A 27,865-nucleotide genomic window follows, 5' to 3' on the forward strand; every position below is an offset into this window, starting at 1 on the left:
TGGTTTTCTTTTACAAATCATTAAAAGCTTGTTACATATTATTTTGATTTCGCTAATTATTAAATAACAAGCAAATATAATAATATGAGATTCTAATCGTACACCAAAAAGTAACATAAACTATACACACAATGATAACACTTGAAAAATTATTTCCTACACAATATCTTCTCAATCACGTCTACAAGGAACATTTACATAATATACAAACATACGTAATACATATAGCTACAACGATTTTTGCATTGAGGCCAAATAACAAAAATATGATTCTATTTGAAATATTAAGAACAGTGAGCGGAAATAGAAATAACCAAACAAGAGTCGAAGTCACCGAATAAGAATTTGAATTGGTACTGGAATGCTTACAGGCTAATCGCGTCAGTTGTTAAACGAATGGTATTCTAAAACTAAAATAGTAAATACAGGAAAACAATTTTCTAAGAGATAGTTGTTGAAAAAGTCAAAAACTTGGACTCAAATGTAGGGAAAGCTCAAGTTGGACAAGCTCGACGCATAAATAACCAGATAAAAACATTAAACTAGGGTCACAATTGGTTACTAGAAGGGTTATGATTGCTAGACTGAGATTTCCTGAATATGTACACGTTTCTTGCCGCTGCCACTCGCCGCTCCTGACGTGGAACTTCCGCCCGCCCCTGCCTGACGCAGGATTCCCGTTTGCTGCTGCTGCTGATGCTGTTGCTGTTGCTGTTGGGCGGCCAGAAAGGATCGTGGTGGTGGCGGCGGTTCGGGAATGTCATCATCCCGGGTGATTTCGGAGTCATGACCCGCCGCCGCTTTAACTGCGTCCTCTATCGCCTTGAAGGACATCTGATCCGAGGACTGGACAGCATAGTCGAATTGCTGCGGACTGTTGAATTGCAGCGTGGTGTCCACGAAGGATCCACGCTTGCTGCTCATGGCCGATGTGGATTCCATCACCGAGGGCAGGGCACTGTAGGAGACCATTTCGATGGGATCGCCTGGCTTGGTCTTTAGCAGATCCAAAGTGCTCGTGGAACACGCGCCCCAACTGTCTATCATCAGAGACGTCTGGCCCGTCGACGAAGATGGTGGCAGTTCCACCAGAAGCTTCTCTTCCTTCAACTGCTTAGTCTTCTCATCGTAGCAGCTGTACTCCCCGAACACGACGCCAACTCCGCCCTTGCTGTCCACCACGGAGCCGCTTAGGGTGTACGCATCCGCAATGTCACCTGGTCCAGAACCACAAGCTCCTCCGCCGCCGCCCATCAAAGCATTGAGCTTCAAGATGCTGGAATTCTTGCTGCTATCGCCTTCCTGCAACTCCTCCTTGGTCTTCGCATCTCGCGCTCGCTTTTCTCGCTGATGGTAAATGCCCGCGAAGATCAGGACATTTAGGATTAGCAGGAAGCATCCCACGGCCACCGTGGCAATCAGGGCTGTCGTATAGCTCTGGAACTGTTTACCTCCCAGTCGACGAAGCAGCTCCAGGTTGCCAATGATCCCAGTGGACGCGGTGGCCAGGTCCTTCTGGGTCTCCACGCGCACTATCCCAGTTCTATTGTCGTTTGGTGACTGGGTCGTGGTTAGTTCCGATACAGACATCGCTCCATCAATGCCGCACTCTGCCGAGATTCGTTAGCATGTTAATATGTTTAAAAGTATAATTAGTTTGGTAACCTACCTGTGGTGGTAGTGGTTCCCGTGCCCAGAGGATTCAAGGCTTGTGTGGCATTTGTACTTGGACTCTTTGAAGGCGGCGGTGGCGTCGTTGTCCTACTCCTCTGCATGATAATGATGTTATCATCTTCAGCAGGCTTGGTCTGCAATTGAGGTCGCACCACGCCTGGTAAGAAACAAGAAAAATTCACTTAAAGGAAATATCTAAGATCTGGAATGTGATTTTGATCTTACCCTCGTAGAGATCCCTGTTGTTCATGTCGTCCTGGAACTGATGGTGTCGCATGGACTGGTCATTGATGTTGAAGTGGCGATGCAGCTGTGGAATGAGATTCAACCACATGGACAGCTTATGACCGCGGTAGTGGCTCTGAATATTTGCCTTGTTTCCTGAAATGTTTCATTTACATGAGCTTACATCGGATTGCATTTGTATGATCTTAAGACTTACCCAATTCCACGTACAGCTGATTGACCACGTCGTAGGCATCCCAAAATGGCAGCTCATCGCCATCGTAGCTGCCCACATCCCGTTCACTGGAGATACCCAGCTGGGTGAAGGCTGCATCATTGCTTCGCAGTCTTCTTCGTATGTAGGATCGCTTCTCGTGCATGGCATTGCTGCGGCGCTGATTGTAGAGTACGGCCAGATTGAGGGCCTCGCTGAGATTGGGATGGGTCAGCCCAGTGGAGCGCTTCTTCTGCTGATGCAGCGCAGTCTCCAGGACCTCGTTCGGATTGGGGAGCACTGACTTTGCCGTGGCTTGATTCGGATTGCTGGGGGAGTTTGGTATATATATAAGTTTAGAAACAACCAATGTTTCATTGCGCACGGCTTGCACCAGCTTACCCAGTTTTGGCAAAGTTGGACAGATATCGCAGCATTAGTCTTCCGATTTGGCGCTCCTGGGTGGTGTAGTTGTGGGGAAAGAGCGGGGACATTGGCAGACCCAGCCAAAAAGGCACATCTTCGCCGCGCACGGAGCCGGATCTCTGAGGGATTGAGGCCAGGAATTAGTTGGGTTTTCCCTTTACTTGGGGTTATTCACCCACCTGTGGGTACTCCTCCTCGATGGTCTTGTGTTTAAAGTGCAGAAAGTAGGCGCGACCTCCACGCAAACTGTGCATATAGCCCAACTTAATCAGCGGCGAGGCCGTGTGGCCATCGCTCAGGAATTGCAGGGTGGCGTCCCGGGAGCTAAGAGGATTACGGATGGCCTTCTCCCAGTCCGTGTACTCGTTCTGCAGCATATTGAGTTTGGGATTTTATTATTGCCGCAGCGCATAAATTAATATGGGGCATTAAGTGTGCTCACCTTCAAAACGGCAAATATCTCGTTCAGATGATAGTGAAAGTTATTTCGCACAAAAGTGCGCAGGATGCGATCCCGTCGCGTCTCATTGAAGCCGAACTCCAAGTCCTGGGCACTCAAATCCAAATAGGACTCCACAGATGTAAGGCAGAAAATGAGGTCTCGTTTCGGAAAGTTTGCATATTCAATTCCTGAAGTACTGTTCGATTAAACAATATAAATTAACGAAAGTTTTATTTTATTTATAACTTTCAGTACCTAACAATAGCTGATCCAAGGGGCAATGTGGTGCTGCCCAAAGGATTGGCGCCGGGCGATATAACAGTGCCATCCACAAATGGAGCGAAGCCCACGAGGAATCTGTAATGTATAAAAGCCAAATAATGGGTTACATGGCTTATGTAGTTTTAAAATATTTAAGATCTATCTTAGCTGGAAAAGAATAAAGCACATTGTAATATGTTTATATTTTATATATTTATATTTTATTCAGTTATCAGACCATATTTTAATGTTTTAAAGTTAAAGCGCGTGTGAGCTCGATTGAAATTCAGCTCAATCGGCTTTTAAACGAGAAATATGCCCGTGCAGCGGATTAATGGAATGTGTGACATACCGTGGATGATCCACCTTGACGGCCAGCAATTCGGCGACGCTCTTGGTGCGGAGGCAGGGGGCCAGGTCGTCGTACAACATGTCGCCGTGACATCCAGTCTGTTCCGCCACGCGCCTCTTCACAAAAAGGGGGTTCTTCTGAATGGCCCAAGGCGACAGGGCGGAGCCGCTCACCAGCACCGTGCGCTGAATTAAGTCTGATGAAAGGTTTACAATCAGTATCAAGGTCTACGTAATCTGTGCTAAAAGCTAGTTTCGTTTTAGCTTGGAGTCGGATTTACAGATAGTGAAGTGCAGTGAATGGAGTTAGATTTTAAGATAGTAAAAATAAGTGTATGTACTCAGATTTAAAGATAGTGAAGTTTATGAAATCAGGCTTAAAGATAGTGAAGTGTATGAAATCAGAATTAAAGATGGTGATGTGCAGAGTATGAAGTTAGACTTAAAGAAAGTGTCGTGTTCTAATATCGTATGACTTATTTGTTATGGTACTTTAAACGTTTTATAATGATTTCTCAATGGAAATGGTTGAGTATATTTAGGTAATCCTTACCACTTGCCACTGGAGACACAACCAGTATGTTGGCCAGCACAGCTCCAGTTCCGTAGCCCAGGAGTGTGATGCTTTGGGGATCCCCGCCGAACGCCGGTAGATTTTCTTTGAGCCAGTGAAGACCCGCCACCAGGTCCATCAGTCCGAAGTTTCCCTGGGCACTCTCCTTGCCGCCGGTCTTTAGGAACCCGAAGATTCCCAGACGAAAGTTGATTGTCACGACGATGACATTGCCGTGGGCAGCCAGCTCGGAGCCGTCGTAGGGATTCCCTGAGTTCCAGTCGTACGATTCGCCATGGATGAACACCACCGTCGACAATTTGGTCTTCGATTCGCCGGTAGTATCATCGGTGTTACCTAAGTTGTAGATGATGGTGATGTATTTACTATTCAGGATATGTATGTGTTTTTATGGTTACTACAAATTTCACATTTCTCTAGCAGATGATGGAGGTCGTCAAAGTTGCCAAATCCGCAGCGCTTGCAGTAAATAATTAAGCACACTGCAATGCACTACGGAATTGAAAACTTCAAAGCCAATACATTTTTGAAATATTCAGTTCTGAACTGCCAAGTATGGGTATGCTAATTTTATATTCATCAACAGTTTCACTAGCTTCACAATAATGCGATTGCATTTTTAAATTGAATGCAATTGGCAGAAAACGTTTTCTTTATTCCAGCCAACAAAAAAATTGGTTTTTAAAAGTTCACTGAACCAATTATAAAATATATTAACAGTTTTCCATTTATCCATCGATTAATTTTATTGTAAAGCTAATTAAAAATAATTCTGGCGGCGTTTGTTAATTGTAGGAGTCGCCAATCGATCAAATTGAACTTAATTAACTTGAGTAGCCATTATACCACGTCGCATGCGATGCTGTATGCTAATTATTTGTTAAATTAACGATGCTAAAGTCTCTTAAACGTGGCGTGACTTTAAATATTCGTAACCTATCAATTCCTGAGAGCAGCTACTTGTTTTGCTGTTGTGCAAACTATGCATAAGTGGATCATTTACCCCTGCATTTTAGTTCTGTTTGCACAATTTAGTTTCGATTACACTGCACGGTTCCCAGGAACGCAATCAAATGAGCGTATGGATATATGGCACTTACGTCTCTGGCGACGCGTCTCGTAGGGCACATAGATATTTAGGTATAAGCAGTCTTCCGATTGGTTCTTGAGCAGCGGCAACAGGCGGCGCAGCTGGGCGAGACGGGCGCGGGGCACTTCCAGGAGCGCTTCCGGTCCGTTGGGCGGTATGGGTATGTTCTGCGGACAGACCGGCGAGAATCGATCCGCGCTGCGAACCGTTTTCCACGTCGAGGGTGTTATGGGGGGCATAAATCTGGAAAGGAGGGACCAACGGTCGTTTCGATAAGTAAATATTCCATTTCGGCCACATGGGCGCAACTATCGCATCACGTATACGCACTGTGCACATGCCCGTACACATGCACAGTTGAGGGCAAAATAAAAGAGCGCTTTTATTGGTTTTCGAAGCCTTCTTTACTTTATACGCCAGTTGGAGAATATTGCCTTGTTGATAACAATGAAAGAAAAATGTTTAAGCACATACGAATTGAAAATATAAAATGTTTGTAAGTAATATTTTTGCTAAAGAGATTGGGAAACGTTGAACGTTATAAATTAACATTGGAAATAAGCTCTAATATTTTGTTTACTATATTAAATTATTATAAAATATAATCTTTCATTGCGCGAATAATTGAAGTACGTCAGAGAAATGGATTTCATTACAAAATATTATGTTTCTGACGTATCTTTTCTATTGTGGAACATACGAGTTCATAGAGCTGTTAATCGAGCCCCAACTGTATGCTCGTGTGGCTGATGTGGCAAGTGGAACCGTGCGGCGGATAAAAGGCAAAAGGATTTGCGGGGCTCGTAAAACACAGAAACTAAGTACCGCCCATCAATCAAAATTGCAAACTGCTTTTGATTAATTGTGCATTTTATTGTTTTGCGTTGAAATCCATCGATCATGGCACGAGTCCGGATTGGACGAGCCAAGAAGACAGGCATCAGGCATCAGCGATAAATATGGCTTGGCCATGCTGATTTTATGACACGATAATTGACGCGTAACGTTTTGATTGTTTTTTGCTTCTTTGTGGCCTGGTGGAGGCACTCGTTCTGTGCCATCCTCCGTCTCATTCCAGTTCATTTGGCCAACCGGGAAATGGCAAACAATGGACCGCATAAACAAAAAGCTCGCGTTTTGCGGCGGGCATAATTTTTCAGCTCTACGTGACTCGTTTACCAGTCGGTGGTAACTCCTAACCACTTCCACCAAAAAACGCATTCGACATGTTCGCTTGCTAAAATTAATACTTTTCGGCAAAAAAGTTTCGCCATAAACTATTTATAAACGAATATAGCAATTTTTGTTGCCAACTTTTTCGAGTGCTAACAGGCAACGTTTTATTCGGTGTTTTATGTTGGCTTCGCGTACACGGAATTTTGAATTTTCATTCGCCCACTCCCCAAATTCCCGCTGCCCAGAAAAGTATGCTATGCAAACGGGAAGCGGTGAAAAAAACGCGAACTAGTACAGGTTAACTAACAGGCTTATGTGCAGAACAGAACGTATAAATAACCATCTAAAATATTAAAAGCTTTTAGCGTCATTCGATTTTCATTCTATTTACCCAATTCTATTTTTGCTTAATCATAATATCGTTTCAATATCCACGCGAATATGGTGCATTTTTGATTAGAAGACTTGGCGACAGATGCGATTGATTAATTGCCTCTTGCCTGCCAAATATTACGTTTTATCTGCTCACTTTTTGCCTCGAGCAGCGCCTCAAATCCCCAAGGACCTTACAGTTTGATTAACTCCTGCCTGTCGATTCTCGGCATCTGTTGCTGCATGATAATGAACCGCATTCATAAACGACTTCATTTCGCAGGCGTCACACTCTGCCACAGGAAGTAATTAAAGAACAATTTTCATGAATTGTGGCTAAGCAAACAACAATGTGCTGTGCTGTGCTGTGGCGGCGGTGGAGCTGTTGAAGGACCCTTTAAGTACTCCATGCAATCGCTTCATCAAACACACTTGTTGTTCGTGCATGTCACACAGGAGCTTTTGCTCCTTTTCCCTGTCAGCGTATGTGTGTGCGTCAGTCGGTGTTGGTGTTGGTGTGCCAGGATAAGTGCGAAAGTGCCCAAGTAAGGGGAAACTTTTGTAATATTCCAGAAACTTCACTCGGGGGCTCAGCTTTTCGTTCGATAACATCCGTACCACCTATACCACCAATACCATTAATACCATCAAATGCCGACGATGGCTTATCGAAGTTCTGCGGCTCAGAGGTCCTTGACGCGCTCCTGAATCCTGTCCTGAAGCCGTCAACTGTTTTGTTATTAATTGGTTGTGGAGCCTCGCTGAATCCGACTCCTATTCCTCTTGAGAAACACCCGCAAGGTAGTTGGCTTGTTTTCATTTTTTTTCTGTTCTTCGTTTTTATTTGTTGTCTTTTTTGTATTAAATCGTAACCCCAAACTAACTCCCGGAAAGAAACTTTTTAATTGTTACGTATACAGTGCAAAGTTGTGGATTAATTCGAAGTAGCACTTTGGCTTCATTACGAGCGGCTCCCTTTGCCAGTCCCCGCGGAACTTTAAATCCTCAAACAATGCTTGGGGATTTCCGGGTTCGAGATCGGGGCCATAAGCTTCTCACTTGCAGGCATCTCGGGCCAGAGATGGAGGTACTTCTCTATCCCCCCCATACCCGCATAGTGCCAGGCACCATCCAACACACATATTTCATGAGAATAATTATTAAAATTGCTTCGGATAAAGTTGCGCAGCGGCGCCGTGTGAAAAAAGTTGTCCGAAAGAGGCGAGCCTTTCAGCCCGTTACGACCCCCATGTGGCGCCCAGATTGCGATGGCTCTGGTGACGCTAAAGGAGGTGGAGGTGGATGAGGAGAGGGATGTGGATGTGGGAGCGTGAGTCACGGCGAGGCGGAGAAATGCCTTCTCGAATTTAACACTTCATTTTGCATTTCAGTTGGATTAGTGTGAAAGTTGCGGGAAACTCCTTCTAATTGACTTAATTTCCATTGAAACTCACTAAATTAATTTCAGAGTTCAAAGAGCGTCACCCGTTAAGTTAAAATTTTCCCATCTACGGCCTTGTTTGTGCTTGCACCATACAAAATAATGATTCTACGCAAAAGTTGCTGGGATAACCAGGAACTTACATAGGAAATAAACGGCTTTGTTTTGAGTTTTCATGTGTTTTTTTGTTGACACTAAGCCAGCTTAGAAATTTTGTACAAAACAATACATCTTAGGTGACTATGCTCAATTTGCTTAATACCCAAAAGGCAAAAATCTTATAAATAAAACAAATAATACATAAAAACACAAATCCTATATGGTTTAAAATAAATTATTTCCAAAATGAAAAAAATGGTATCTGAATTGTTGTAACGACAAATTCTTTTTATTTAGTTTTAGTATTACTATTCCTTTAACCATTATATTTTTATATACATAGATATAGATATTCCATTTATATATTTCCCTTTTACCACATGACTACTTTACGTTTACAACTTGCTTTTAAAACCCATATACTACACTGCTGGCTGATTCCCTAAAAATTATGTTCCATGGCCCAGGTGTTTGGTCTACGTGAGTTTCACGGCGTCATCGCTGCTTAGAAAGTTTCTACTTTGCCGAGGACGACGCCCCGGGGATGCGTAATCTTGTGCGACTTCAGTCGACTCGACTCACCTGAGACTGCCCACCGGGGGCGAGGCATAGGGAATGCCCAGGAAGGCCTCCACGAGCGGCGAGGAGCGGACCACGATGCCTCGCAGCAGGCCGTACTTGGTCTTGACGGTGTTGCTGCCACCGTGGAGGCACTCGCAGCAATCCGGCCAGAGGCTGGTGAGCAGGAGGAGCACTAGCAGGGCACACGCCTCCGGGTGTCCTGGATGTCCTGCTGGCTGTCCGGGATAATGGAGGTGTCTTCTTCGCGGGCTGGATGCTCCAGCTGGCGCGGCTGACGCTGCTGACGTTGCTGATTGCTGGCGCCTTTGATTGTGTTCATCGGTTTTGGAATTCTCTAGAAATCTCTTTAATGTTATCAGTCTTATAATGCAAATTCCCGTTGCCATGATGCGGGCATCCGCTTCCGCGTCCCCATTTGTATGCGCTCTCGTTCTCGTTCCCTTTCCCGTTTCCGTTTCCGTTTCCGCTTCCGCATCCCCATCCGCATCCGTTTCCGCTTCCGACTCTTCATCTTTAGCGTCATCTGGTGCATTCGCATCTGCAAGCGTTTGCTGCGCAATTGAAGCACCGATTGTTTTAATGCAACCCATCAAGGAACCGAGGCAAAGTAAACCGTAAATGTGTAGAAAACGCGATTGAATTATCTTAGTTTGTGCCATCTCTGCTCCAAGCTTCAATTGGCCCGGTCCGCTTCCACTTCCGTTTCCGGTTGGCCGTGACACTTGCTGGATGCCGTCGCTATCGAACTGTGACTTGGACTTGCTGTTGTAGTTGGACTTGGACGCGGTTCGGGGCAGGATGCGGCCGGATGTCGAATCCGTTTCATCTTGACAGCCGTTGTGCGCATGTTGAGCTTGTGATTCACGTGCATCGCCGTCATGGTTGGACCCTAGCGCTTTGATTTCAAATATTATACACCGGACGTGTTGGCCTCTGCTCTATTAGAGTCGCAATTTCAGCCTGCAGTTGTCCCGTCGACCGTGGAAATATCTGCGAATGTGTGACAAAAAAAACAAATTTCTAGCATAAGCGTTTGGCTAAGCGAATGTCAATTGGATGGGTTATGGGCTATGGGCTATGGGATATGGGATATGGGATATGGGCTATGGGCTTTACGGGGTTACGGGTTAGGTGGGGGAGTGTAACGGGCCAGGACTCCAGTGCAGTGTATTCCTTTTATGAGATTGCAGTTTGCCGCTTGCAGATTACAGATTGCTCTGCCGAGCAAAGTGCAGACTCGGCTGCTGTGGCGAAAGAAGGACCTTTACGCTGTCAGGCTCTGGTCTTAACTGCGCCACGCATCAGAGCGTGGCATCCTTAAATAGCCTTGGTCAATGCATCCGGCCAAGCAGCCATAGGAGCATCTCTCCTACCAGATGCGGCAGTGCCACCATATCCAGTTACACTCGCAAAATGGCAGGCAGTAAAAGTTTCATTAAAATCATAACCAGGTTATTATGCTTTCGATTCGCTCAAACAGAGATAGCTAACAAAGAATTATTATCTGTTCTGCTTCGTTTTGAAACTTTTCAAGTTATAGAAAATGTTGTTTTTAATAAAGTATAAAAAAAGGGGTAACCATGTGTTAGACACATCAAAAAACTGTGCATTACCTAAAGAAAGTGTATAAAAGAAATTCAAGACATGATATTCTGAAGGGCAGGGAGAAAGGTCTGTTGCTAATATTTTTCCAAGTGTGCCGTAATGCCAATGGCTGCTTTGGCGCCCACTTTATGGCTGCCACCTCAGTCGAGGCACGTTTGTGGCGCTCTTGGTGTTGGTGCAGTTGCAGGTGCAGGTGCAAAGCGCTTTGCACCGTTTGACCTCGCCCCCTGCCCCTGCTCCAACCCCAGCCCAACTGGAGCCCCAACCCTATCAGAATGCTCATGCTCATGCTCCTGTTGCCGCTGGTGGGGCTTTTGTGCAAGACGGAGCACTGGGTGATTGCAAACGTGTTGGGTCGCTGTGAACTAGTTCAAAGGATGTGCTTTATGGGATATAAGAAACTGGTGATTGATGTTTGAATCGGTTCAAATGGCCATCTTAACGACTGGCGATGATCATTTTTTGGAGATTCAATTGATATTTTATTCGTGCTCACTTGAGTTTATGTCTCTTATGTAAAAGCGATGACAATAAAATAATATAATTTTACTAAGTATTTTCTATTTGTATAAATTAAAGTTGCTCTAACAATCTAACCACATTAAAGATGATTTTAAAAAATGAATGAACCCATTAGCAGGGACCGGTCCTTAAAAGGTTGTGTTGCCAGCCAGCCATCATATTCCGTTGTATTAATCCATAGAAACACCTCCATTTGCATGGAAATACGCATAACCCACTCACCGCATTACAATGTTAATCCCCAGTGCGGGTGGCGTTGAATGGGGTGAAGAGGCTTTATTTGGGTTAAGATAAAAATGTGTAAATCTGTCAACCTTTTAGGTGTTAATTTAATGTACTTAAACGCTGTCCCCGCCATAAGGGCACTCGACAAACGGTGCTACCATTGGCCGGACTAGGATGCGGACTCACACCCGGATACGGAGCCGGACCCGAACACGGAGTGGCACAAATGTTATGGACTCCTAAGCTCTTGTGAGCCTCATTAACAAATGCTGCGACGGCTCTGTTTCTGCGGGTTTTAGTCGGAATTCAGCAAGGCTTTTCATTGGATGGGAGAGGAGAGGGGAACAAGCAAAACGGGATGAGAGTGCTCGCACAAGCGGTCATATATCTTCGTCCTGCCGGAGCAGAGCTGTTTAAATCCGTATATTTTATAAAGCTAAACAATTGGCAAAAATAAAACAATGCTGGAAACGAAACGAGACGAGTTGAGCTCAGTTGAGATGACTCCGGTTCAGCTGGGCTAAGCAAACACACATTTCACTAAATTGCAGCCATAAAACTAAAGTTTAACTATGCTGCGGACCCGGGAGTATTGCCCATCCCATATCCCCCATCTCTCATATCATTCCACGTTCTCTATCCTGCCCTTGGATTTCTCATACGGATGTGTTTGGGTGTGTTGACAACCAAAATGTCGGCACGTTTTCCAAGGAAAAAATAGCTCGTGTCTTTAGTGGACTCCGCTTTCCGGACGTCTAATGTGGTGAGTCATGGTCGTATGGGATTTTCGAATAAATTTTCTCACTTTTCAATTAACTAAAAGCTGAAAATGACATTCTTGCTGCACTATTTTCCTTGCAGCATTATTTATATTTATGTAAAAGCTTTAAGTTGCTGCATAAACGCAATGCATCTTCTCCGGTATGATAAATATTTACATTTTCCCTTTATTCGCATTGCTTGGCAAATGTCTTTCATGGCATGCGTTTTCTTTGGCTCTTTGCGTCGTTTCAATTTTCTTTCTTTCATACGTCTGCATGGGAAATCTGTAAAGACCGATAAAATTGCATATTTTCCCATGAAAGGCGTCGACCCGGAGGGGCTGAAAAAAAATAAAAATTAAAGGGGGTGTCAGCGGCACGCAGACATTTATCCCGGGCATCACGAGCGTTCATTCACACAACACGGTTTACACACGCAGATATAGAATACACATATACACTCACACACACACACATGTGCATCCTAGCATATACATATGAATGTAGCTATATAGGGGCGGAAATGCGAGGAACTGGCATGGAAATCATGGCAACGCAAACAGGAAATGTTACGCTCCCGTTTCGACTTACTCAGGTCTTTTTCTCAACTCGGTTGCCAAGAAAGTGACGGCAGTGTAAGAACACTATGCTCCTTGAAACCAAGTCGGTTCGACTATTTGCTACCCAGCTCGGCAGCAAAATCGCAAGTTTAATGCTGCTCACTCTTGACATAAGAAGCTGAAGCTCATCTCAGTTCTTCTAAAATCTCGGTAGTCAGAATGATTAGGTATATAACTAGGATATTAGATATTATTTTTAGGAGCACAAGCTTATAGCATTTAAGTACTTATTATAATTCCACTACTTCCTTATTGCCGTCGTTTGCTTCTTTTTAAAATTCAAATTAAACGACTTTACTGCCGCTTGGAGCAACAAGGACCCCATCCTGCAGGACATTTGTAATGGGTAACTGGCCCGGAGAAGTGGCAATCCACCCGCAAAATCACCCCACCTTCACTCAAATGGCGACTGGCTCTCTTCGCCTTGTCAATGCCGCCAGTTGCTGGGTGAAGTTTTTGCATTAAAAGTGGAAATAAAAGTTGCAAGACGCATTAAAAATTGTTGCATTTTGCAATTGCGATGGAATTGCAATTGTGCAACGGCGATGGGTACGAGGATGGGTATGGCAATTGCGCTGCAGTAACGCTGCTGGGATTGGGATGTGAATGTGAATGTGGATAAGAATAAGAACAAGGATAAGAATGAGGATGTGCCAGGGACATGGCTGATGTCGATGATGATGACGATGCTGGTTGACGGCTTGCAGCCGGAGCACTTTTTAATAAGTTTCCCAAATGAATCTCGTATAAACTCATGTTTTCCCCTTACCATTTCATTCGACAACCATAAAAAAAAAAAAAAAATTAAAAGAAATGTAAGGAAATTGCCAAAGAAAAGCCAAAGCAAAGCAATATCTTTCGTTTAGTCAAGCATTCAATTGATTTTCTATAGCAAAAGAAAAGCGAAGCGAGCAGGACGCAGAGAAACAATGGAAAACCGACGGGAAAAGGAAAATATTTATGAAAATAAATAAAGATTGGGCTACCATCTCCATGGAGACTCGGCAATGTCGGTTAAGTTTTTATGGCGCAACGTTTGCGCTCTAACCAAATGTTATTTCATTTTATTTTTCTTCTGCGCCATGGCTTACAAAGGAAAATTTGATAAGAATCTGCAGACTGTTAGGCAAATACAACTGAAACTTTAAAGAGGAAGTCGCAAAGTTTTATATTTCCCAATCAAAAACCCGAACACAAATAAGCGGACGCCAAACATTATGTGCTTATTTAGTCATTTGGTTAAGCAAAAGTCAAAACAAAATCCTTAAGACTTCCGACTATTTATTCGAATAGAATTTCCTCAATGATTGCGGCAAACAAAGCAAACTAAATAGAGCAAATTATTTTGACCAATATATCAAGTTGGTTTGTTAGTAACAGAATTTGTGATTGGTACGACAGCATAACGATGGCAACTTAATATATTCTTCATATATTTATGATTACCTTTTGAGAATTTTGCCATTCAACAGTATACGTTTATATTCAACGTGTTGACTGAGGCATGAACAAAGAAATCGAATAAACTTAATTGGAGTGCGTCCCCTTGAACTTTCCAATTACTCTCTATTAGCCAGCTGAATGTTACTTTATGGCCAAATTCAAAATTTTCCACAGCCCACACCAGTTTGATGCGTTTCCCCATCACAGGAAATGTACTTGACCCTCGTTTGCAAATCGTTTGATGAATCCATTTGGTGCAATCATGAAAATGCGATATAATTAGCAGCCAAGTTACAAGGACTCGCAAAGGACCTGAGGACCTATGGCGTTTTCAATTTTGCACCGAAAGTAATTGCGCTCCCTTTACCCTTTTTGTTTATTCCAGCGTGTGTTTTTTATTTTGTTTGTCATTTAAATTATAATTCTCGTTTGACCTTTTTTGTGAGCGCCCGTGTTTCGAGTGTGTTGATGTATGTGTGTGTGTTTGTGCGGGTCCTCCTGTCAGAAAAAGGACGAAGCGTCTGCTCGAAATGGCAAAAGGCGAAAACCATGCGCCCGGGAAGGCCGACAATGTGGAACTACAAAACATTTCAAATGCCATTTAGAGCCAGCCGTCGTTGTTGCACCTCACTCACACAAAGGACCGCACACTCGGAGAAAATGTGTGTTCCCAAAGCAGAATCATTTGGTTTCATTAATAAATTAATTAAATTCGGCATACCTGTTACTATTGTACACTTAAAAACTCAGAACACAGCATATGCTCACTTTTGTTAAAAAAATAAAGAATGGCCAAAAAACAAAACTTTTGCATATATTAATTACATACTTCACTTCACTCCAAAAAGGGTGTAGGGTGGACCTAATAATTGCAAATCTGGCTTGCTGGCATCAAGTAAATCTACATCCTTTGCTCCGCATTGAAAACCCAATTGCATTGCACGGGGATTTCCGGTATTTTTCAGGTGTACACATATAGACGCACTCTGCGGACTGGATGGCATTTGCCGGAACCATGGGCGGCGAAATCACAGAACTTTCCCCTTTCATTATGCTGCAGAATAAACGAGGTTACATGGCTGCTTGATTCCACAACCGAATAAGACAGGAAAGGGGCGAGGAATGTCGGTGGTCCTGGCCCTGGTCCTGCTCCTGCTCCTGCTCCTGGGCACTTGGTACTTGGCCAGCTCTTTGGGTCTCGTTTTTGCCCTCGTTTCTCGAAATCCAAACTTTGTTATGTATTTTTCCACACTCATTTCTTACTTTTTTGTAAGTTGTTGTCCACATAGAGCGTTTGCCGAGCTGGCGAATTTCATTCGGAAATGCATTTCTATTTGGCCGACAAAAAATAACAAGAAATTTGTCAATATAGCATATAGATTCAGCTTGCGTCTTCCGTTCGCCATACACAGCGTGACCCATTCTTTTCTGTCTGGTTACTGACCCACTCCCAAATTTAAGCGCGAAGATTTATATTACGGCCAGTCCTTTTTGGTAATTAGAAAACAATTTTATGTGCTCGATTGTGGGACAGAAAGTTTGAACAAGTTGACAAATAAATTTATGGCCATATAGCTGCGTGCCAAGGCAATGAGAAAGTGAATATGCGTCTGACATTCGCAGTCACTCATTTCAGAGACCCCAATCCCTTGGGTTGCTGGGAACGGAAATCGAAAATAAAGTTTGAACAGAACAAACTGAAGGTTAAACAAGTCTGTGGCATCTCTCGTTTTTATTCTTGTTTTAGCACCGGGGGAAATTGCTTTTTAATGGACTTTATTTAGATGGGTTCAGGCAATTTACTGTGAGTATGCAGAATGCACATTTCCGGTTGAATTTCTCTTTGGTTCGTTAGGAAACTACTTGAAGGGCCTTGTTCTCATGTCCTTTTGCATAACGCACTTTTGTGGTAAGACTTGAAATCTCAGTTAGGTAATAAATAGACAGCATTCTATGCATGCAATTCAGTTACTTGTGAGTTATTTTACACAGCTTGTGTTTAAGTTTACTATCATAACTATATAACACTATATTCATACTTATTTTTAGGGCACATTTTACATGGTCCTCGGCAGAACTTAAAGATTAGTGACTTTGGTTACATTAAGGGAAGTTCCCCAAAGTCAAATGAAATAATTATCAATTATGTGGAACACACATGGCTCTGTTGTTCTGCTACTCGCAACTTTAATTAATTACTCCCCCAGGATTCTTTGGCGCCTAATGACCTAAGGACATTGTAGCTGCACGCAAAATGCAAATGAGCCAACTGTGGTCAATTGAAACATATTCTGGGCTGATTTATGCAAGTGTGTTTGAGTATATGTATATGCCAAGTAGGCGGTGATTAACATGGGAATGAAGATACCGATAAGGCTGTTGCCAAGCAGCTGGGTGGACAAACCAAAGTGGGTGGCAATGGACCAACCTGCGGCGACGACCAAAGTAAAGTTGACCAAATTACGCAGGCATAAATTATTTATGACTGCGGCAGGAGGCAAACAGACGTGCAAACACATTCAACATACCCAACTCCACTTAACTCAACTAGTCCCAGTTCGAAACTGTTAATAGTGGGCACAAGTACAGTGGTGCTTCGTTAAAGCAACTAGTATATATTATAAATAGCTCCATTACAGCTACATGGGCCTAATAGACCACAAGCCTACTTTATAATTTTTGCTTATGTACTGCTTGCTGACTGGAAAAAAATGGTTTCACTTAATGGGGTTCTTCTGTAGTAGATTGTAGTGTACGCAGCAAGGCGTTTTCTGGTGGGCTGGGCGGCCATCGAGACGAATCGAGGTACTTGGGCAAATGTAAACATGAAAGTAGAGAGTACTCTGCCGATGTCGATGCTGTTCCCTATGCCGGGGCACCGGCACTCCACTTATCGTATTTACTATGTACTTAGTATAATTAAATGGGCTTAATGCAAATGCTCAGTCGACTCCACTTGACTGAAAGCAGTCCTAGTCACGTTGATTCATCATTCAGTTCAGTTTAGTTCAGTTCAGTTCGAACAGATGCGTTGCAAGTCTCTTGTTTTTGCACATTTTGTGTGACTTTGTTGCGTGTCGCTGCGAAAATTACGATCGTTTGTAATTTAATGAGCATGTAAATTAAAAGGATGCACTTAATGCCCAGATACTCAGCCATACAGATGTGTTGGGCGCCACTTTATGCGATATGTGTGCGATGTACATCCCCTTAGCTTATATATCCAATCGTAATTTATTGCTGCCGTGAAGCGAAAACTTTCAATCGGTGCCAATGGAATTAATTTGAGCCTGCGCACACACACACACACTCGAACATGCACACAATCACACTGTATGTATTGTTAATGTATTTATGTATGTATCTAGGTGTGGGAGCGGTTCAAGTATGCATACATGTTTTATCCTCGCATCCATATGTATGTGTGCCCCTTAGGCTGTGCGTGTGTTGCCGGTTTGAAGACTGGCCGGAAGGAGCGATTTATATTTTGTGCCTTTCGAACGGCTAAGTCCTGCTGAGCTCTGCTTAAGGACATATCCCAACTCTTTGCGGCTTCAGCTGATTTACCCGGATTTCTATTCTAAGTAGGTTGTGATATTCACCAAGTTCCGCTTAAAATATACTGTCTATGCACATACATTCTCACTTCAATTTCGCTTTGCCACTTGAAATACCAATGAAAGCATGTTGAAGCTTACCTAACCAAAAAAGTGGCTCTCTAATGTTCAGAGAGCACTGCACATTTTACCTATCATTAATAAAATATAAGCCAAAACTGCGTAGCGGGTATAAAAAGTGAAAAAATATTCTACAATTAAATTAATGCACACGTATCAAAAAAGGGCACTTGGACGTACTTATGAAGTCAAACGTTTATGAAAAGTACTGTATTCCCTGTGTTTTTTAATAAAAAAATATTTTTATTAAACAATTCTTGTTTGCTTGATTTTATAAAAACAGCCTCTTTAAATTCTAAACTTTAAACTAATTTACGTTCTAAGTGTAAGAAATGCATTCGCTTTGTCAGAAAAAAACGTGTTTAAATTAAATTCGTAATTAGCCAAGTACTCTCTATTCTCTCACTTCAAACATAAGTAGTAGTAAATGCAATTATTTAATTATTACCAGCCCGCACAGCATTAATTTCGATTGCGATCTTTGGATAAATCAAATGCAATTATTTTTAAAATTAATAGAGAAATTATTTTGCAAATGAAAACCACTCAGCTTCAGAACCAGCCACCGCAGAAACCTCTCGTGCCACCCACTCCACATTCTGAATATTTTATTCTTCTCCGACATTTGTATGCAGGTCTGCAGGCTGTAAAATGGTGGGGGGACCACCAAATGCCAGTACAAAAGGGCAATTCATTACGCAATGATAATTAACATGTAATCAGAGGCGGTAACGACTTGGTCAGAGTTCGCAGGGGTCGTAAATATGACTGGGGGGCATAAATTTACTTTGCACTCCGCCACCACGAAAAGGGGCACTTTAGGGGGCGAAAAGTTTGATTAAGGCGGCGAATAAAATGGAAGGTACAAAATTGAAACTGCAAAATCGGCGGCATAAATCAGTCAGAAGTGCTGCCCCCCATATTGCATCCTTTTATACGCCTTCATCTCCTTGCGTGTTTCTGCTGCTGGCGGCCGAGTAAATGGCATATCAATGCGTGATTACGTATACGCCGCATGGGCCAAACAAATTGCTGTGCCTCTTCAAGGCAAAGTGCCCGCGTTTGGGGGCGTTCGCTGTTCGCTTCATTATGCCGAATGCCTACGTGCACTACTTATTTACCAAGTGATGGCGCAACTCTGGAGCTGCCAGCACCGGCCCCATTCCTTTTCATCCGAATCCAACGCCTTCTTTATTTATGGAAGTGACTCGCTGAGTGCGAAGTCCTCGCATATCATCCGTCGCGCCCACGCCAACTGCCCACATCCCGCTGGGTCATGCTTCCGATTGCTTCCGCATCATTGCACACTGGTTCGGGCAATTTGTTTCCCGCTTCCAAACAATAATATGCTGAATAAAATTGCATCTATTGGGTGAGTATATCAGGAAAAATTAACGCTTTTCATATCAATCAAGAACGAACGCATCGAAAGTACGTAAACTCGAATTTTTTGATCAAGACAAAAATTAAATTCAAACAATAATGAGACGAAATTATGAATTGAAACGAACGTTCTGGATCCAAGTACGATAAATGTACTGCTTTAAGTATGGAAATACTTAAAATAAATATAAAAATACTTGACCAAATCGTCAATTTAATATGTGCATTATAAATTCACGGTTTAAGTTGTACACATTTAAAACTGAAGTATGAGTATTTTTATTTTCAGAGCAAACACTTTTGTTTTAAGAACGAATCATATTTATTGTTTATTTACACGAATTTAAAAGTTTTGTTATTCTTATTTATATATAGTAAATGTATACATAAAAACTTCCATAACTTTTTTCTTAAAAATTAAATTGTTACACTTTTCTTAAAGTTCTTACAGCTAAACATATTTAACGAAACGCGCTGTCAAGCAAAATAACAAATAGATTCCTGGGCATCTATAAAAACGAAGAAAGACAAATATAACAATAAGTAAATAGAAATTTTGTTATTAGTTACATTACCTTCATTTATTGCCGACTGTGCTTCGGTAAGCTGTTGCCTGCTGAGATGGTTTTTAATCTTCCTATCGTAAAAAGGAAACACTGCGCTTCAGGTCGTCCTATTTAAAAACCAATGCATGCTCATTCTCTGGGCGTATTTCGCAGAAGTCAATTTTTAACTGTAAATATTACACATTAATTTATAGATTTTTTTCTTTTAGAAGTAACATTTGGCAACACAAAAGTTTTATACACATACATGCATACGCATATACATATGCGTGCATGCAAACACGTGCATAGGCCACCGACTTTTTATGTATGTATATTACATACTTTATTTAAAGATTTCTACTTACCCTGCACACCGTGCCCATTTTCACATTATTCTTCAATTATTTCACTTAATTCATTTTGTACTTGTTACTCCAGGAACTTTTTGACACTAAATGAGCGACGTGTTGCAATCGATTATCGAAAAAACATATGTTTCTTCAACAACACAGAAATGTAATCGATATAAACAAGTGTAAGAAGTCGAATGGCTGAAGATTTTTCGATCGCATAAATTTTAGTTTAAACTTCTTATATTTTTTGTGTATATTCTTTTAAAATTGGCCGCATAAAATGATCAAGGAATATACATAAATGAGAAAAGATAAACCTTTGTTTTCCATTAGTATTAATAATATCGCTTTGAATGTGTAATTCGAGGACAACTAGTACTTATTCAAGAACGGTTGTCTTAAAATTTTAAGTACGAACAGTACATTTTAAGAAGTTCGTTCTCAATTATTGTTCTTCAGTTTTCTGAGTGTATATTTTAAAAAAAGCTTTTATACATCCCAAGCGAGCAAGGAGTAGAATGCACGTTTTAAGAATCTAACCAAGGCTAATGAAGAAAACCTCAGGAAAGTTTAAAAATTCAAACAAACGTACAAGAACAGAAAATTATGTTACGCTTGAAATCCCAAAAAGCAAGTGCAATTAAGCTCTTGTGTGACCTCTTTTTATTATGAGAGCAGAATGGTTTAGTATAAGGATATTCTACAATTTGATTGGATTGCAAAATTCTTTGGCCAAAGCGAATTGCATTTCATTTATTGGAATTCACATTTATGCTTGTTGCAAACCAGCTAGCCAATTCAATCATGGGGATTTTACATGATTTAACCTAGTAATAAATAATGGGCTTCTCACTTATGCTGTGAAAATTGGAGTAGACACAGAATGATATGGCAAAGTTGTGCGTGCTATGAATAAACCTTTATACAATTGCACTACATGGCATTAAGCAAATAAATCCTCTTTATTTTTAGGCTCCCAACTTAATAGCATAAAAATGTCCACTTTTATGTAACACTTTTTGGTCGTAGTAAATATATGCTATTGAGCACTTTAGTCGTTTGAAAAATAAAAACTAAATGATCGATCAAAAACTCTGTCAAATGAGTTTACCTTAGGGGATTGGCATTCTCTGATGTTATGCCAAAGAAATAATAACGAATTATGATTAAGGAAATCACTTCTAATACTAACAAATTGAGCAAATTTCTTTAATTAATTTTTAAGTACAATCATTTGTGGCATTTAAATTTTACTTAGATATGAAATATTTGTAAGGCAATAAGTTATTTATAATAATTCCAGACCAGTGTGCCCTGCTCCCTGCAGGGGACAGTCGCCGAATGAGATACAAATATAAGCACATGCCGAGCGGCAGGATAACGAGGATACACAATATTTGTGTGTGTGTGTGTGCGGTGGGTGCGTTAAACGTCTGCCTCCGATAATGAGGAGCACATAAGAGCGTGTATCGGGCAAACACAGATAGGCCGGGGGCTGAGCCTCATCTTTATCCTGATCCGCTGCCTGCCGCCTGCTGATGATGTTTGCGTTTGAATAATTTATGACACAATAAAAAAAGCTGAAAAAGCCAGCTAGCAACGAAAAGCCGTCCGAGAACGGGATTGGGTTTTTCATACGGACAGGGATACGGACTTGGATGTTGAGCTATTGCCACTGCAGTAGCCGCAAGGTGCAAAGAGGCAGCGGTGGCGGCCACAGCAGAGCTGGAGATTACCAAATCCATGGAAATTGTGGCTATGGAAATGCCGTTTGGATACACTCGCATCTGCGGATGCTACGTGGCACACGCAAACCACTCTTTCATCCTAGACTAGAGAGCCGGACGAGGAACGGTGGACGGAGCAGGCAGCGTTTTTATTCATTTCGAAAAATGATAATTGGCTACTGACAGCCGCGGGACAGGCGGGAAGAGGAGGGGCGGGCCAGTTAGAGCTGCAGCAGGGAGGTCGGAACATGGAAAATTGGATCGGAATGGACCAGCATCAGCAGTGGTTAGCTTCAGTTTGCTGCTTAGTGAGAGGCAGAAGCCCTCGATACCGGGCAATTTCAAAAGGGTTTATGGGTTTCGTAACAGAAAAAAATTGGCTGGCTCACGTTAACGAAACGTAATTCAATTCTAAAATTGAACTACATATTCAGGTGGCAAAGTTTCTAAATATCATTAAACAATTGCACCTAACGGCTTAGTGTCAGGAAATGTTTATGCTCGTTAAGAGAAAGGGCTTAGAACTATGCAGGTAAAAGTTATGGGAAATGCATTTACTGTTTTGGCACTATTTTTTTAGAGCACTAAATGAGCTTATGTTTTGAGTATAGCTTATTTGTATATTTTTAGTTATCACTATATTGAAGAGTGTAGAGAAGAGCAAGATTACTAAGTATCCGATAGTCTAATCGCGATGCAAACCTTTTTTTTCCGGGCTGTGCGGTGGTTCTGTGTTGGTGGCGGCTAAATCAGAAACAGAATCAGAATCAGAAATATGGTAGAGACAGTCGAGTCGAGTCGAGTAAAGTCGAGTAGAGCGGCGGAAACTGTAGCTGAAGTTGAATGGCAGTCTGAATGGACCGCCGGATGGAGCGGGACGGCGATAGGGCGGCAAGGAGTCACCGAGCGAGACGGAAGAGCGAGTGCAAAAAAAGGGAATATAAATTGCCTCTTAAATATGGAATAAGTGCGGAAAAGTGTACACCAACCGACGGCCACCAGCAAAACAGCAAACATGCACATAGATAAACTATATAGCTTCTGGCCAAGATAAACAAATACAAACACAGGCCCAAACACAAGCACAAGCACACAAACAAACACGCACAGATGGCACAACAGCAACAACTCACTCGCAAAAGGACTAAAAAAAATGAAGGAGGAAATCTGCAGAAGATGAAGCCAAGTTTTGTAACAGTTACAAAGATAAAGCAAAGTGGGCGTGTAATTGCGTCTGTATGCGATTGTGTGTGTGTGTGTGTGCGTGTGTCTGTGCGTGTTTGTCAGCCAGCAGGGGGCGTGGGAATGGGAGTGGCACACACCGCCTCTAACTTCTTCAGTTTTCCCTGCTCATCTTCAGGCCCATCTTCTATGGCTGGTGTCTCCTTTGTGTCGTGTCCCCTTTGCATAGAATCCTTTGGCAATAGACACATAAATTTCAGCCAACACAACATTTCGATTCAGATTCATTCCCCATTCAAAGCAAATGACTTGGTGGGCGGGGTCACGTTGGGCGGGCGGGTGTTGTGGCATGGGTCCTAAAAGTGTTGAATCTTGTGTTTATAGCCATGTAGATTTCTCACCACTACTCGTGTCCCCTAATCTCTTGGCCATTTGTTAATTTTCCACTTTCGATAAGATATATTTTATAAAACAAATTGCTGGGCAGACAAATTGCTGTATCTTCTTAAAAGGCTTACTAAACAGTATTACTTTAACATAGCTATAGGTAAATTACTTCATTACAACTACAAAAGCAGTATCCCCTTTCTCGCTTGGTGTATAGATATCAGCTTTAAACAAAATCAATAAATATCTTTGCTAGATCTTCCGTCCTTCACGTTTAATGTTTCCTTCAGTTGAATGGTTAATTTAATTAATGAGTTCAGAACAGTTTAATATTCCGAACTCAATTTCATTTTGAACTATTTATATTTATACTCTCATCCCCGTAGAAGTTTGCAAATCGAGATTATTTATTCATGTTTAGCAATGTGCGGATTTAATTTTGTTGACGGCTCAGTTTAATAATATTGTTTTTTTTTGTAAAAGAAACATTGAGGTGTTGAATTTAAATCGTTTAATTACTAATTCTGCATTAACTTTAATTTAATTCAACAAATATTTACATTGACAACATTTACTTTTGCTTGTTATTTATGCCATCCTTTCTGTTTATTTTTATTTCTGGTTGGAATTGGCTTAATTGTGATTCTCAACGCTTTTTTAAAAATTTAACTTCGTTAAGAGCAAATTGTCTGAATTGATATTATATATGATATTATTGATATTTTTGCACTTTAAAGCAATTACTAATAATTATTATTTCGGCTTGATTTAAAAGGTTAAATGGTGGCTAGCATACAAAATGCTTGATTATTGAAAACTTATCTACGTTTGTTTTGATTATAGTGGAAACTGGACTGTAAATTTGCTTAACTTAATTGTATAGGTGTTTTTTTTAGAGGTATAGAACTTTAAATTGCAATAAAACAACGATGGATTATTCGATTGACATGAATTTTATTGACATGAAAGATAATCTTGTGGCATTACATTTTAAATATGATTTTGCATATGACCGCCACGGCTTGGATTTAGTCAATCTGGACGTCCAATTTGCAATGACTTTTCACATTTGGATATATGGAATAACACGGCATTGTTTAATTACTTGTTATCCATACTGATTTATGATTTTTTTTTTTTGATTTTTTGCATTATTTTTATTTTCCCGTCAATTGGGGAGGCAATTAAATCAGAAGATTTCGGGCCACTTATTTTATTAAACTAATTGATGCATATTTTTATTAATTAGCAATTAAATCAGAAGATTTCGGGCCACAAACTATATTTAATTATTTCATTTGTAAGTTCATACCCAAATACTTAAATAAATACGAGAGTAAATTAACAAATGGTCTGAATATTCCTTTGAAAGTTAAAGCAATGGTTGTAAAGACTTGAAACTGATTTGATCTAATTAAAATTCTACTCTGCACACTTTAAGTGTTTTCGCTTGATTAGACACCAGACTTTTCCTGTGAAATTCGATGCTCACGCTAACTAAATTGAGAATTCCAAATTAAGAGAAATTCTCCAAGGTGCAGAATGCAATTTTGTAATCAAACATTTAACTCATTTCTTTTGCCACGTTGATTGCCTCTTGCTGGGCTGAAAGGCGAAAGGAGGCAGTCTCATAGAAATACACAACGTTAAATAAAAGAATATGATACAAAGGTAAAGCCAAGAGCCACACAAAGTTCCACCTTATCCCAGTGCCAATCCCCGGGAAACCCATCCTCATCCTCATCATCATCCCCATCCTCGTCCTCGGTTCTGGCTAACAGATCCGTTTACACCACAGGCCACGACTTTTGCTTTTTTCTCCGCCCGACTTGGCTTCACAAAGTTGCCGCCACCCAGTTCGACCATTCACATATATACAGATATATATATATGTTACATATATGAGAATGATATATACACAGGTCCCGCCATGGACACATCGCTTTCATTTTAGGTGCCGCTGAACAGTACAAAAAATCCCCACTGCACACATTTCAAGCAAAAATTTCAATTAAGACTTTTACTATGAATTCATTTCTGTTTGCCATCGTGTGTTTATGTGCTGGCGTCCCTATTTAGTGTGTTTGTTTATGTGTCGAGGCAGCTTGAACCATTGCCAGGACCGCTGGTAATTTTTCCTTGTTTTATGTTTAAGCGAAATTGGTCAACAGTCTTTTGTTTGGCGCGCCGGATGCAATTTTAATCTGCCCGAACGCCAGTCAGACCCACGCACCACCATCAGTACCACCACCACCACCAGTACCACCATCAGCACCACCGCCGGCAAACCTTCAATGGGTATGACGTATGATGGATAGTGGTGGTGCGCCGAAGGTTGCGTGAAATAATGACTACAAGCCAACCAAAACACAGGGCTCTAAAACAGGCAGACAGACGGACCTACGCACACACTTGAACGAAATGGCAAGAGCCACCACATAATATTTTAGTTTTTTGACCCAAAAATGTCAGCGGGACATGAATTATCACTCCCGCCAATGCCAGCAGTCGCCAAACGAGGGGAGGTCAAATGGTAACAGGAAACTGGATATGGCCAGGAGCTGTGTTCCCAGAGATACACGAGATTTTAATCTAGAAAGCTTGTTGAGTTTGGGAAATTAGTGAAAGGCTTAGCGTGCGAAAGGAAAGCCATTCAAATTGTTTCAGTATTGTTTTACAGTCTGGCTGCTGTTTTAATCAGCTTGAAAGTGTGTATTTAAATGATTGGATTTTAAATGAACCGATAGCTTAGTTAGGGGAATTAATGCCAATGTCTTTAAATTATCAATTTAAATAGCTTGTGAGGCTAATTGCCAAATGATTTTATCTTTGATAGCTTTAAGTACTTTAAATTGAAATTAAGTGCAATGTTTGGCATCCAAATAGTGGATTGAACTAATAAAAAGATACGCCCAATGATATAAAGATGGCTGACTTAATATAGAAACATTTTTATTCAGACCTCTAGGGTTTAAAACAAATGGAAACCCAAAACATTTCCTTTTGCAGAAGGATTATAGTTCGCCGACCGAAAGAGGAAACGATAATCCTGGCTGGACAAGAAAACACATTTACGAAAGATATTCAAAAGTTTTCGCGGCTTATTCAGTTAGTGAAGTGTCAAAAAACTGACGTTGGCCGGGTTACACAAATTCGATGAAAAAGGTTATGAAAGGCTAGAGTTTTTACCCGGGTCTTGACATTTCAGCCATATTGAAATGTGGCGGTTGACTTTAACGAAGTGGTCCCTAAAAATTCCTTTTGATGGGATTATCGCGGTCCGCACACCAAAGAAACCATAGCATACTTTTTGGGGCTGCTGGCTTTGCTGTTTGATGGCATTAACCCAAAGATGGCCAATATCGAGCCCAATGCGAGACGGGCTAATTTCATTTTGAGAACCGCCCTCGCTGTGCTGCTGGATGTTTGCCGTTGTTGTTGGTCGCAGCCACGCAGGTTGCTCTTTGCTTCGCTTCTGCTTGTTTGCCTATGTTTGCCTATGAATAACAAGAAAGCCAACAACTAAGCGGGGGCGAGAGTGGGCGGTGAAAGTGGGTGGCTTGTGCGTGGATGGGTGGCTCTCTCTTGTGCTCAGGGTGTATAGCAGAGCGGAAGAAAGTGCGGGGGCAGGGGCAGGGGCATTTGCTTCTTGAGGCGTTGCAAGGCGACGTCGACGACTGTCACTTTCCAAGAGGAAGAAATCTGTTTGGGGCGTTTTTTTTTTTTTTTCTGTCTTTTTTGCTTGTGCCTTGTGTCCTGCGTCGCTAGGCGCAACTTTGCCTGTACATTTCTTTTTTGCCTCCTACTTTTGGGGCTGACTTATTGGGGCTCACCTTTCGTGCTGTTGGTCCTCGTCCTTGGCAGGCTGCTTAATCGTCTTTGTCCCTTTTAACTTTTGCGCCGCCAATTTTCTCCGTTTTTCTCGTTCCCCTTTGGTTGTGTTGTTTGTTCGGGCACTCTCGGAATTTTCCCCTAGTTTTATTTCAGTTTTTTCGCCGTATTACAATTTAGTTCGCTTTTCTTTGGCTTCTGCCTTTCACTTTCGCTTTTCGCCTTGCAACGCAGCGGTACCGTTGTATTCAACAAATTGTTCGCGCTTCTCCTTCAGCTTCACCTTCACCTCTCTGCGGCTCTCGCTCTCCACTACACTCTCACTCGGCAAGGGTGTGCGTGCGTGTGTGTGGCGTGTGTGCAGCAGGTTTTTACAGTTAATTGAGTCTCTGGTTTGCTCTGGTTTTTACCGCTGCTGGTCACACTTTTTACACTACCTGCCAGGCATTCTTTTTTCGAGATAGCACATTACAACACATCACATCACGCACTGGGGCCACCTATTCTTGTGTTGCCCTTGTAGGTTTTTCTTGTCTTTCGCCCGTTTTATCCGTGCTCCGTGTCCGTGTCCGTCTGCGTGCGCGTTCGCTCTTGCTCTGATGCTGACACAACGACAACGACGATGCTCCGACTCTAATTGCGTTAAAATATTTTCGCTCCCACAACAACAAAGC

General features: G+C 41.8%; 1 protein-coding gene across 1 annotated transcript; it reads right to left on the reverse strand.

Annotated features, from left to right (window-relative positions):
- LOC120444037 (neuroligin-1) lies at nucleotides 1-27,769 on the reverse strand. The gene is made up of 13 exons (XM_039623543.2): nucleotides 27,194-27,769; nucleotides 8,928-9,917; nucleotides 5,268-5,500; nucleotides 4,147-4,503; nucleotides 3,595-3,790; nucleotides 3,237-3,338; nucleotides 2,982-3,177; nucleotides 2,719-2,907; nucleotides 2,516-2,658; nucleotides 2,117-2,442; nucleotides 1,900-2,055; nucleotides 1,670-1,831; nucleotides 1-1,610 (listed from the first exon to the last, which is right to left on the reverse strand). The coding sequence occupies exons 2-13, from the start codon at nucleotides 9,584-9,586 to the stop codon at nucleotides 580-582; spliced, it is 3,750 nt and encodes a 1,249-aa protein (XP_039479477.1). The 5' UTR covers nucleotides 9,587-9,917; nucleotides 27,194-27,769; the 3' UTR covers nucleotides 1-579.
- Nucleotides 27,770-27,865: the final 96 nt, after the last annotated feature.

The sequence above is a fragment of the Drosophila santomea genome, chromosome 2L (genome assembly GCF_016746245.2).
Source record: "Drosophila santomea strain STO CAGO 1482 chromosome 2L, Prin_Dsan_1.1, whole genome shotgun sequence".
In the NCBI taxonomy this organism is placed as follows: domain Eukaryota; kingdom Metazoa; phylum Arthropoda; class Insecta; order Diptera; family Drosophilidae; genus Drosophila; species Drosophila santomea.

Coding starts and splice junctions, on each gene's coding strand:
- LOC120444037 (XM_039623543.2), bottom strand. CDS start 9,586: ATGGCACAAACTAAGATAATTCAATCGCGTTTTCTACACATTTACGGT. Junction 3,791..4,146: donor TGTGTCTCCAGTGGCAAGTG/GTAAGGATTACC, acceptor ACCTTTCATCAG/ACTTAATTCAGCGCACGGTG. Junction 3,339..3,594: donor GTCAAGGTGGATCATCCACG/GTATGTCACACA, acceptor TATACATTACAG/ATTCCTCGTGGGCTTCGCTC.